The sequence below is a fragment of the Neomonachus schauinslandi genome, chromosome 5, assembly GCF_002201575.2.
Source record: "Neomonachus schauinslandi chromosome 5, ASM220157v2, whole genome shotgun sequence".
Lineage (NCBI taxonomy): Eukaryota > Metazoa > Chordata > Mammalia > Carnivora > Phocidae > Neomonachus > Neomonachus schauinslandi.
In genome coordinates, this window is record NC_058407.1 from 151,995,399 (window position 1) to 152,009,316 (window position 13,918).

General features: G+C 39.9%; 1 protein-coding gene across 5 annotated transcripts in view; it reads left to right on the forward strand.

Moving 5' to 3' along the window:
* The window catches only part of VPS35L (VPS35 endosomal protein sorting factor like), a 113,489-nt gene extending 112,583 nt beyond the window's left edge, over nt 1-906 (forward strand). For all 5 annotated transcript variants that reach the window (XM_021698050.1, XM_044915636.1, XM_044915637.1 and 2 more), the window contains one exon: nt 450-906. In XM_021698050.1, the coding sequence (XP_021553725.1) occupies nt 450-548 (99 nt within the window). In that variant the 3' untranslated portion in view covers nt 549-906. The remainder of the gene's footprint in view (nt 1-449) is intronic.
* Nucleotides 907-13,918: the final 13,012 nt, after the last annotated feature.

Here is a 13,918-nt window from a genome sequence, read left to right on the forward strand (position 1 = left end):
AAGCCACTACTGGCCTCAACAAACCCGTCTCCCCTTTCTTTTTTTCCCTCTGAATAAAATACACATCTATAAAAATGTGAGCTATTCCTGGTCACACCAAAATCTGATTTTATAAGCAAATTATAATCTAAGAAGCTGTACTTAAAAGACTTCACTCTTTTATTTTAAAGATTTTATTTATTTGAGAGAGAGGGGGAGGGAGAGGGAAAAGCAGGCTTCTGGCTGGGGAGCTCAATCCCAGGACCCTGAGATCATGACCTGAGTCGAAGGCAGACCCTTAACTGACTGAGCCACCCAGGCGCCCCATACTTTAAAGACTTTGTTGGCTACTTCTCCTCCTTTATCCTTCAAAAGACTTTAGTTGTAAGAAAGCATAGGCTCACAATATGGTTGATTTGTTGGTGCACTGGTGAACCAGAAAGGATACCGATTGTTCTTTTTCCTCCTAGGTGAAAACTCTGGAATACATCAAGAAGCGAAGCAAACAACCAGATATGGGTCATCTGACTGAACTGGCCCTCAGGCTCCCTCTGCAAACAAGGACCTGACTAGGGCTGTGAAGCCAAGTCCAGAAACACCTGCTTTCTTTATTTTTACATATACAAATTGGTTTCAGCTTTGGCCTCTACCCAGATTACTGAGACAGTGAAGAAGTAGGAATTGTCAGAGCATTAAAATCCAATCTTGTTCACAAGAGTAGCATTGTCTTTGCACAAGTGGCCTTCAGATCGACCTTTATCGAGAAACAGAACACAAGTAACATCTGTCACGTGTTTTTTTGTTTTTTAACTAGAAAAACCTTGAAAAGGTGTCTACTTTTAAAGAGCCACTGTTACCTAATTTGAGGGCCTCAAGTCTGGAATTGAATGTTGCCTAAACCACCACAGAAGATTGATAAAAGGTAGATGGTGCAATTAACTTTTCTATCAAAAGCAGCTCTGGATAGAACTTAGAATATACTGGTATATACCTAGCTGTCGGTGGCAACACAGAAGATGCGGGTGCAGTGGCTCATGCATACGTGGGCACACCAGGGCATGCATGAGCACCACCAGCAGGCACCCCCCCTGCACCCACTGGAACTCCAGGGAGGATGGCAGAGTAAGGTTGTGAACTCACCTTTCCCACGGACACACTAATGATGCAACTACACAACATGCAACTCACTCAGAAAGTTCCAAAGACTTAGCAGAACAGCTCTTACACAGCTAGAGACAAAAAGCTACACTGAGAAGGGTAGGAGGGGCAGAGATAAGGTAAAGAACCACATCCCGGGCACAGTGACCCATAAAGTGGGAGGGATATCACTCATAAATGGCAAGAGTCAAGCTCCTCATAGGGTGGGGTCTGCAGCACCAGTAAGATGAGCTCCCATAATGTTGAGCTGTGGAAATATGTGGGGCTTAACTCTGGGAGAGCCAAAGGCTATAGAAAACTGAGGGTCTACTCTTAATCACTCTGAGACCCAGCACTGAGGCAGCAGTCTGAAAAGTACTGGGTTATACATGAAGGAGATTTACTAATTTTAGGGCATGTGCTGGGAGGGGCAACAATCTGTAGGAATTTTCTCTGGGAATGGAAGAGTTTGCAGGTCACTTTCTATCTTCCTTGCTAGCACCACTGGCACTGACCAGGCATTACTCTTTGGACTCACCTTCCCAACAGGCACAACTTGTGCCTACCACAATGCTCATAGCAGTTGTGGCCAAATCTCACTGCCACCTACCAGTGCGTACACAGCCCACACAGGGGACGTGCCTGGAGCACCTGGTTCTGGTGGCCAGGGGAGACATCACTATTGGCCCCCACAGGATGCCTCCTACAGAAGGCCACTACCTTCAAGACCAGATGTAGCTGACCTACTAAATACAAACACAGAGTAGACAAAATGGAGTAAGTTCCAAACAAAAGAACCAAAACAAAACCTCAAAAATGAACCAGAGCTAAGCAATCTACCTGATAAAAAGAGTTCAAAGTAACAGCCATAAAGATGCTAGCTGGACTTGAATTCAGTGAGAACTTTAACAAAGAGATAGAAAATATAAAAAAGATTCAGAGCTGAATATAATACAAATGAAAAATACCCTCTAGTATATCAACATCAAATTAGAAGGTGCAGAAAAATGAATCAGCAATCTGGAACACAAGGTATTAGAAATCAAGCTGAACATCTGCATTACAAGCATCCCAGGAGAGGACAGAAGAAAAAATGGACAGAAAACTTACTGAATAATAGCTGATAACTTCTATAACCTAGAGAAGGAAATGGACACCTAGCACCAGGAAGCAGAGAGAGCCCCAAAAAAGATGAATCCAAAGAGGTCCACACCAAGACACGTGATACGGATGGCTCTTTAACAACACAAATCCACTTACATGTGGATATTTTTTCTATGCAGTACAGAACTACATTTTCTCTTCTGATTTCTTAATTTTTTCTCTAGCTTTAAGAATACAGTATATAGGGGCGCCTGGGTGGCTCAGTCGTCAAGCGTCTGCCTTCGGCTCAGGTCATGGTCCCAGGGTCCTGGGATCGAGCCCCACATTGGGCTCCCTGCTCCGCGGGAGGCCTGCTTCTCCCTCTCCCACTCCCCCTGCTTGTGTTCCTTCTCACTGCCGCTCTCTATCAAATAAAACCTTTAAAAAAAAAAATACAGTATATAATACGTATAACAGAAAATATGTGTCAATCAGCTGTTTAAGGCTTCTGGTCAACAGTAGGCTATTAGTAAACTTGGGGGGAGTCAAAAGTTACATGTGGATTTTCAACTGCACAGGGGATTGCTGCCCCTAACCCCTGCATTGTTAGGGGTCAACTGTAGTTACAATGTCAATAATTAATGAAAACCTTAAAAGCAGCAGGAGAAAAACAACTAATAACATATAAAGGAAACCCCCACAAGGCTATCAACTGATTTTTCAGCAAAAACTATGTGGGCCAGAAAGGAATGGCATGATCTATTCCAAGAGCTGAAAAGAAAAAACCTACAGCCAAGAATGCCCGTCAAGATTATCATTCAGAATTACAGGAGAAATGAGTTTCCCAAACAAAAGTTAGAGTTCATCACCACTAAACCAGCCTTACAAGAAATGTTAAAGGGACTTCTTTAAGTGTAAAAGGACATAACTAGATGAAAATTATGAAAGAAAAAATTTCACTGGTAAAAACAAACATACAGTAAAGGTAGTAGATCAATCATTTATAATAGTATGAAGGTTAAAAGACAAAAGTAGTATCAATTTTATCTACCATAATTAATGGATACACAAAATAAAAAGATGTAAAGTATGACACCAAATACATAAAATGTGGAAGGGGAGGGCAGTAAAAATGTAGTGCTTTTAGAATATGTTCAAACTGAAGTGACCATTAAAATATGAAGGAATCCAAGCATAAGACTAAAAGTCATCAAACAAAAGAAAGCAGGAGAATAGAAAAGAACAAAAACAACCAGAAATCAATTAAAATGGAAGTACAGTTGACCCCTGAACAGCATAGGGTTGAACTGTACATGGATTTTTTTTTTAATAAAAAAATCTATTCCTTATGATTTTCTTACTTTAAGAATACAGTATGTAGTACACCTAACATACAAAATATGTGTTAATCAACTATTTATGTTACCAAGCAAGGCTCCTGGTCAACAGTAGGCTATTAATAGTTAAATTTGGGGGCACTCAAGTTTTATGTGGATTTTCAACTGCATGGATATCCGTCAGTGTCCCTAACCACCACCTATTCAAGGGCAAATGTATTTATCAATAATTTCCTTAAATGTAAATGGACTAAATGCTCCAATCAAAAGACATAGGGTAACTGAAAGAATGATAAAAAAAATAAAAAGACATCCATATAAAGACTCACTTCAGACCACAAGATCTAGCAATCAAAAGAAAAAATTAGAAAAACTGCAAACACATAGACACTGAACAACATGGTACCAAACAACCAATGGGTCAATGAAGAAACCAAAAAGGAAATTAAAAAATACCTTGAGACAAATAATAATGGCAATACAACCCTCCAAAATCTTTTGAACACAGAAAAAACAGTTCTAAGATAGAAATTTATAGCAATACAGGTCTACCTCAAGAAACAAGAAAAATAACACAATCTAACCTTACAACTAAAGGAACTAGAAAAAGAACAAACAAACCCAAAGTTAGCAGAAGGAATGAAATAATGAAGATCAGAGTGGAAGTAAATGAAATAGAGACCAAAAACAAAACAACAACACAACAATAACAAAAGACCAAGACTAAGAGCTGGTTCTTGAAAAGATAAAATTGATAAACCTTTAGCCACACTCAAGAGAAAAAGAGGACTCAAATATATAAAATCAGACATGAAAGAGAAGTTACAAATGACACTACAGAAATACAAAGAATTATAAGAGACTACTACAAAAAATTATATGCCAACAAACTGGACAATCTAGAAGAAATGGACTAATTACTAGGAACATACAATCTTCCAAAACTGAATCGAGAATAGAAAATCTGGACAGAATGGTTACTAGTAATGAGACTGAATGAGTAATCAAAGAACTCCCAACAAACAGAAGTCCAGGACCCGAAAGCTTCACAGGTAAAGCCAAACATTTAAAGAGTTAATACCTCCTTTTCAATTATTGCAAAAAATTGAAGAGGAACAAATGCTTCTAAATTCTTTCATGAGGCCAGCATTACTCTGATACCAAAACCAAATAAAGATACATACTACAGGGGGAAAAAAATGCTAATTATAAGCCAGTAGTATCCCTGATGAACACCAATGCAAAAATCCTCAACAAAATATTAGCAAGGCAAATTCAACAAAACATTGAAAGGATTACTCACCAAGATCAAATGGGATTTATTCCAGGGATGCAAGGATAGTTCAGTATCTGCAAATCAATCAATGTGATACACTACATTAACAAAATGAAGGATTAAAAATCATGATCTCATTAGATGCAGAAAAAAAAAATTTGACAAAATTCAACACTTATTCATGATAACAACTCAACACAGTGGGTATAGAGGGAACACACTTCATCATAATAAAAGCCCAAACCCACAGCTAACATCATACCCAAAAATGAAAAGCTGAAGGCCTTTCCTCTAAGATCAGGTACAGGACAAGAACGTCTGCTCCCCCAGGTTTCTTCAACATCGTACAGAGGTCCGAGCCATAACAATCATGTAAGAAAAAGAAAAAGCAGTAGTAAAACTCACTATTTGCAGATGACATGATTTGTGCAGGTCTGCTATGGGAAGAGACCTGCAGCCTTGGCAGTTTTAGCTGGCTGCAGGTCCCTTCTCACAGCAGACCTGCACAAACCCACACAAACCCTGCTATACAGAAAACCCTAAAGACCAAAAAAAAAAAAAAAAAAAAAAAAAAAAAAAAACACTATAAAAAATGAATTCAGTAAAAGTTGCAGGATACAAAATTAATACACAGAAATCTGTTTCATTTCTATATGCCAATAATAAACTAGCAGGAGGAGAAATTAAAAAAAAACACTACAACTGCATTAAAAAGAGTAAAACAGGACAGAGCAGACTCTCCACAGATAAATATAGAGAGGAGGCCGAATTGAAGAGGGTAGGAAAGGTAAAGACCCAGTTGGGAGCTAAAATGACTGCAGGACTGTCCATATGAGGGAGGGATGCCACGGGCATGGACAGGGTAAAGAAACAGACCCTCACACCAGGCACCCCAGGCATGGGGAACCCACACAGGGAAGATGAATCCCCAAACATTTAGCTTTGAAAAGCAGAGGAGCACAATTTCGCTAGTTCTTACAATCAGTGCAGCTTGACACCTGGAACTTTAAAAATCAGAGGGCTCAGCTCTGGGAGAGCCAGGAGGACAATAAGAAACTGACTCTGTCCTTAAGTAAACCACACAAGAAACAGCCCCACAAAGATAAAATGTAGAAGTAGCAGTTTGAAAAATGCCTGGGATATACAATAGGGAGATTGGTTTACTAATATCAGAGCATGTTCTGCAGGGGAAGGGATCCCTGGGAGACTTCTCCAGAACCAAGGAGCTGGTGAGTGCCATTTCCCTCCCCTGCACCCAGCCCAGATACACAGACATCTGCAGGAACCAGCAGAGCACACTTTCCAACTAGCTTGATGACACTGCACACCCTATCCCCACACTTCTGTGGATCTGCCCACTCCAACCCAGCAGGCTTGGCAGGAGTTGTAGGTGGCTGCAGGTCCCCTCCTACAGCAGACCTGCACAAACCCTGCTACAACCATGTGCCCCTGCATTCTATGGACCTGCTTCCTCCAATGCACCCTTGGCCAGAGCCCAAAAGCTTCTCAGCGGTCAACACAAGGAAAGTGCCCTGTAGTTGAGTGCTACTGCATCTCTAGCAAATGGTTGGTCTGACTCAACTCAAGCCAGAGGTGGCCCCAGATTGGCCCACTTAACACAGGGACCAAACCCTGCCCACAACAGGCAAAGAGCCACTGCAGACAGCTGAAGGTAAAAGCAGCTCAGCCACAGTAACAGGACACTCACAACACACATAGTAGACACCCTGAAGCACCAGGTTCTGATAAACCAGACACTGCATGGCACTACAGGACCTCCTTCATAAGGCCACTACTTTCAAGAACAGGAGAGGTAGCTGATTTTCCTAACATAGAAAGAGACACACAGAGACAAAATGAGGAGATAAAGGAATATGTCACAAATGAAAGAACAGGACAAAATCATAGCAAGGGAGCTAAACAAAATGGAGATAAGTAATATATATACCTGATAAAGAATTTAAAGTAATGGTCATAAAGATACTCATTGGACTGTAGAAGAGTGGAGGACCTCAGTAAGACAAAGAAATAGAAAACATAAAAAGACCCAATCAGAGATAAAGAACTCAATAAATGAAATTCATAATACACTAGATGGAATAAATAGTAGACGAGAGGAAACAGAAGAATGGATCGATGACCTGGAGGGCAGAGTAATAGAAAGCAATCAAATTGAACAGGAAGGAGAAAAAAACAATAATGAAAAATGAAAATGACTTAGGGAACTCAGCAACACTATCAGTGTAATAACATCTGCATTATAGGGATCCCAGAAGGAGAAGAAAGAGAGAAGGGGGGCAGAAAGCTTAAGAAATAATAGCTGAAAAGTTCCCAAATCTGGGGAAGGAAACAGAAATCCAGATCCAGGAGGCACTAAGAGCCCCCATCAAAATCAACCCAAGGAGGTCCACACCAAGACACATAGTAATTAAAATGGCCAACAGTAGTAATAAAGAGAGAATTTTAAAAGCCACAAGGGAAAACAGTTACATACAAGGGAAACCCTGTAAGGCATTCAGGTGATTTTTCAGAAATGTTTGCAGGCCAGAAGGGAGTGGCATGATAATATTCAAAGTGCTGAAAGGAAAAAACCTGCAGCCATGAATACTCTACCCAGCAAGGGTATCATTCAGAATAAGAGAGACAGTGCTTCCCAGACAAATAAAAGTTAAATTCATGACCACTAAACCAGCTGTACAAGAAATGTTAAAGGGGACTCTGAGTGGAAAGGAAAGATAAATAGGAGGAAGAAAAGCAGGAAGCACAAAAGTAGGAAAATTAGGTATATCTAAAAAAAAATAAGTCAAGGGATTCATAAAATAAAAGGATGTAAGACACCATATACTTTAAATGTGGGGGGAGAGGAGTAAAGAATGGATTCAAACTTAAGTGACCATCAACTTAATATAGACTGATGTATACATAAGATGTTATATACAAACCTAATGGTGACTACAAATCAAAAATCAGTAATAGATGTGCAAAAAATAAATAGAAAGGAATCCAAGTATATCACTAAAGAAAGCCAGCAAACAGTGAGAAAAGAGAGCAAAAGGAAAACTACAAAACAACCATAAAACAAGCAACAAAATGGCAATAAATATATACTGATCAATAATTACTTGGAATATAAGCAGCCCAAGTGTCCATCAATAGATGAATGGATAAAGAAGAGGTGACACTTACACACTCAAATATTACTCAGCCATAAAAAGAAAATCTTGCCATTTGCAACATGGATCTACAGAGTATAACACTAAGTGAAATAAGTCAGAGAAAGACAAATACCATATGATGTGGAATTTAAGAAACAAAACAAATGAACAAAGAAAAAAAGACAAACCAAAAAACAGACTCTTAACTAAAGAGAACTGATGTTTACTAGAGGGGTGTGGGGTGGAGGGGAATGGGTAAAAATAGATGAAGGGGATTAAGAGTACACTTACTATGATGAGCAGTCAGTAATGTATAGAATTACTGCATCACTGTATCATACACCTGAACTAATATCACACTGTATGTTAACTATAATGTAATACATACATACCTAAGAATAAATTTAACCAAGGTGGTGAAAGAACTATACTGAAAATTATAAGACACTGATGAAAGAAACTGAAGATTACATAAATAAATGGAAAGATATACCATGCTCATGGATTGGAAGAATATTGTTAAGATGTCCATACTACCCAAAGCAATCTATAGGTTCAATGCAATCCCTATCAAAATACCTATAGCATTATCCACAGAACTGGAACAAACAATCCTAAAATTTGTATGGAACCACAAAAGACCTTGAATAGCCAAAGCAATCTTGGGACAGAGAAACAAAGCTGGAGGTAGCACAATCCCAGATTTTAAACTACACTACAAAGCAACAGTAATCAAAACAGAATAGTACTGGCACAAAAACAGACACACAGATCAACAGAAGAGAACAGAGAGCCCAGAAATACACCCACACTTATATGGTCAATTACCCTATGACAAAGGATCCAAGGATCTAACAATGGTGAGAAAGACCATCTGCTCAATAAATGGTGTTGGGAAAACTGGACAGGTACATCAAAAGAATGAAACTGTACCACTTCCTTACACCACATACAAAAATATATTCAAAATTGATTCAAGACTTAAATATAAGACCTGAAACCATAAAACTCCTGAAGGAAAACATAGGCAGTAAACTCTTAGACAATGGTCTTAGCAACATTTTTCTGGATCTGTCTCCTCAGGCAAGGGCAACATGAGCAAAAATAAATAACTGGACTACTAAAAAGCTTTTGCACAGCAAATGAAATTATCAACAAAGCAAAAAGGCAACCTACTGAATGGGAGAAGATATATGTAAATATTTGATAAGGAGTTAATATCCAAAACATATTAAAAAAAACTCATACTACTAAACACCAAAACCCCTCAAATAATTCAATTAAAAACAGGCAGAGGACCTGGACAGGCATTTTTCCAAAGAAGATATACAGATGGCCAACAGACACATGAAAAGATACTCAACATCACTCATCATCAGGGAAACGCAAATGAAAATCACAATGACACATCACCTCACACCTGTCAGATTAACTATAATAAAAAAGACAAGAAATAACAAGTGTTGTCAAGGATGTGAAAAAGGGAACCTCCATGCATTGTTGGTGGGAATGTAAATTGGTGCAGCCACTATGGAGACCAGTATAGAGGTTCCTAAAAAAATTAAAAATAGAAATACCGTATGATCCACTTCTGGGTGTTTACCCAAAAAAAACCCCATCAGGAATATTACTCAGCCATAAAAAAGAATAAAATCGTGCCTTTTGCAACAACATGGAAACACTATAGGGTATTATGGTAAGTGAAGTAAGTCAGAAAAAGATAAATACCATACAATTTCACTTACATGTGGAATCTAACAAATGAACAAACAGACTCATAAATACAGAGAAAATACTGGTGGTTGCCAGAGGGCAGGGGGGTGGAAGGAAGAGAAAAACAGGTGAAGGGGATTAAGAGGTACAAACTTCCAGTTATAAAATAAATAAATCACAGAGATATAAGCAGAGGGAATACAATCAGTAATATTGTAATAACTTTGTAGGGTAAAAGATGGTAATTATACTTTTTGTGGTAGGCATTTTTTAAGGCATATAAATGTCAAATGACTATGTTATACACATGAAACTTAATACAGTATATGTCAAGTACAATTAAAAATAAATTTAAAAAAACACAATGGTGGATTAGAGAAAGTGAGGTCAAATCTGCAATTCCCTCTGTGGCTTCAGTGGAAAGTATATAACCGAATAAACCTCCCAAAGGAACATTTATGTTCATGACTGTTCATTTAATTACTTCTGACTCTCTTCATCTAGAAGAGAACTTGTCTAAACATATTGCCCTGTTTGCTTTGCGGCCATAATTCTAAACTGCATGTGATTCTACCTTTTTACCACCAGATTTTTGGAATCTGGAATCTGATTCTTGTATTATTGCTAATGAGCTTCCACTGACATTTTATTTTGAATCAATAAAAGCATTAATATTGATTGGTGGTGATTCACAGCCTGGAAGCCTGTGCTCAGGAAAATGCATTCATTTAATCCAAGTTGTAGATTAAAGTGCCCCAAACTTTTGTACTTCTGGAATATATATACTGGACATAAATTACATTTCATCTCTACCCTGTGAAATGTAGGATTACAGTTCACACAGTAAATCTGAGTAAAAGTGGCTAAAATAATTTTTAAAAATAAATTTGTATTAAATTCATATTTTTACTGAACAGTTTAGGACCAAAGAATATATATGGATTTTCTGGCCAACTTAATTGTTAATTTCCCCACCACTCCCCACCCCCGGCCCCCAGCCTGAGAAAAGAGCCTATGTTAAAGAACAGCGGATTCTGAATAACCCTTTTGCTCCCCTTTACTGAACAAAACATACAGAAGTTCAGAAAGCATGGTGGTATTACTCAAATATTATCAAGTGACCTTTATTTCACAAAATTATTTCCATTAAGATTATTCCATATACCACTGTTACTATATGATACTGTTTGAATGAAACACAATTGGCAAATTCACAAATTACCTGCTTTAAGTCTTTTCTTCTACTCTGAGGCTGTTCATATCAGACAGCGTTCGTTCCCAAGCCTGAGTAACATAATGTTCTTAAATTGACATGAATTTGGACTTTCGTATTAAGTTGAGTAATGCATTACCTCAAAGGAGCTTCAGAACCATCTGTCACCAGGCCCAGGCAAAGGCTTAGATTTTCTATGATCTGTTGTGGTTTTCCTCAGCCCATTACTGAATCAATTAGCCAATCTCTGAAAACCACAGCCTACAGGGGATGTCATTACAAAGGACAATGGAACAATAAAAATTCAAAGAATTTTAGGAAATAAGGTAAAAAAAATGAGGAAAAGTTCCGCATGAGACCTGTATTACTTTTCTATTGCTGCTTTAACAAATTACCACAAACTTAGTGGCTTACAACAATACAATTCTATCACCTTGCAGATCTGTTTTTCCCAAGTCCAACAGGTCTCAGCAGGCTTACCCTCAAAATGGAGGTATGGGCAGGGCTTTGTTCCTTCTGGAGGCTCTGGGGGCAGGTGGGGGAGAATGTTTTCTTGACCTTCCTAGCTTCTAGAGGCCATCTGCATTCTTTGGCTTGTGGCCCCTTCCTCTAACTTAAAACCAGCAACAGCTTGTTGAGTTTTTCTTACAAGTCTCTTCCACATTTCTGCCTCCCCCTTCTACAGTTAAGAACCCATATGATTACACTGGGCCCAATCAGACAATCCAGGATCATCTTATTTTAAGGTCAGCTGACTGGCAACTGTAATTCCATCTGCTACCCTAAACTCTCTTTTGTGTGCTAACACTCATAGGTTCTGGTGACTGGGACATGGACAACATATGTTGTCCATGAGGTCCAATGACCCCATGGGGGGTCATTATTCTGCCAATCACAAACCTCAATAATTCTGTTTGTAGAGCTGAATACACAATTTCTTTTCGAGGAGAACTTTGTCTATCTAGCAAATACTTTTGATGGATCGGTCTAGTTATGGAAAGCAAGTCTCAGGGTAGGGCCTAGCAGGCTAAGGCAGAAATAGCAGGAATCACTGCAAAGGATGAAGTAATTAAGAATCATAAGGTTTCAGAGATAGCTGGATAAGGGCAACTGAGGAGGGAAGGACCCTGCCAATAGGAGGGTCAGTCGAGTAAGAAATCCCCAAGGGAGAAATGAGAACAGGGCTGTTAAATATTCAACTAAGACCTTGGCTGTGCTATATGCCAGACCTCTCCTGCCCCGATTCTGAGTAAAAATCCCAAAACCGCCTTTTGCAGTGGAAACATGCTGTGTTCTACAGAGTCAAGACATCAAGAGCATAGGAAATCACACCAAAAAAACCCTTGCAAATTGATGGCTCTGGACATGGGGAAAAGGGGCAGAGGTGGCACAAGTCAATGCATTTAATTCACAAAAGTGAGGACCCCAGCTAACACAGGAAGCTCAGAGTGAAAATCCTCCCGGGACTGCACACTGCTACAGGACAGAGACCTGCTAACTTGGGAAATGGTGTCTCTGCCACTCTTGTCAATGCAGACCAAGGTTAAGTCCATTTTGAGGCCACTGGCCATCTTGCTGTCTGGGCTGTTCCATCTGCTCTGGTTAGACCCTCCTTCAGAAACAAACTATAAACCTTCTCCTAAGCCAGTGGAACTCTTCAGCCAATGGTGATACATTAAGTTTGAAAGTCAAATCCTATTACACAGACTATTTATACTAAATGACAGGAGGGGAAAGGCCTGACCATCACATCGCTAATGAGAACTATCACTATGGGGACAAGAGAGTGGACAACTAATTAACTAATCTCCAGAATCACCCAAGAGATGGTTGAGCACAACCCTTCCTGACGAGCCAAGGCAGGCCCAAACTGTAGAGTCATCTCTTGACAAGTTAAAAAGAATGAGAGAAACAGTCAATACAGTGAGTGAATTCCTGTGGTGTAGATCAAGGTCAGGAGAGATTTATCCCCCTGTGAAGAGGAGGTGCTCTGAAGTAGCTAACTCAAACACAGAACCTTACCTTCCAGGCACTTAGATGGCCTCTTCCATCATGTATCTCAAGGTTGAATCCATCAAAGGCCCAATTCACATTCCGAGTGAAGTGACCCACCTGAAACACTGCTGGGATAGATTTGTGCGACCCCTTCCCTGGCCCATGCTTACTAGGCAGCACCCAGGCAGGCCCACCTCACCTCTGCCCAGTGGGGCAGTAGTGGACTCCATGTCTGTCTTGCCAGCACCTGCCCCTCACTCTTCCTTTATGACTGGCCTGAGGAGACTCTTCCTCCACACGCCAGGGGCTGGCTCAGAAATGGGCGTGTGACCACTAGGCAATGAGTGACGATGAAAGGTCTTCTGGAACTTTCCTTGAGCCATCAGGTTTTTCTTCTTCCTCTGGAATGTTCTAGTATCTTGATATCCCACCTACAATTGCTACAGCTATTCTTTCAAGCAGCCTGATGAAGCCAATAGGATGGATGGAGCAGAGAGGAAAAGAACATTTCCTTGCTGAGTTGCTGAGTCAACCCAAACACATCAGGACTTCCTGCCCAGTGAGAGACTGAATATCCTGGCTATTTAGTTAGGCCTACCTGAGCTGGGATATCTATAGGAGGCATTCAGGCCAAGTGATGTGAAAATGTCACACTCAGAACCGGTATTTTCAGATGCAAAATGCTAGGTGAATGGAGAAGGTGGTCATTTGTCACTCAGGTCACTGTACCTGGAGCTCTGTGAGGCTGGTTGTAGGGTCCAGGCATGGCAGCAGTGTCATGATAAGGCAACTTCCTGTGCATCCCAGGCCTCCTGGGTGACCACACAAGTCACCTAGGACTCTCTCCCTTGTGGTCACAAAGATTCTAATAAACATATCCCTGGGAATTTGCCGTCAGTTCATTAAGACTAACAGTCTCTCTAAAATGCCTTGGTCAGAATTCAGTTAAAGCATGAAGATTAAATCCAAGCTCAACACTGAGGATGGAAGGCAGGAGAGCCAGAAAAGGCAAAATTGGTTTAGAAACACA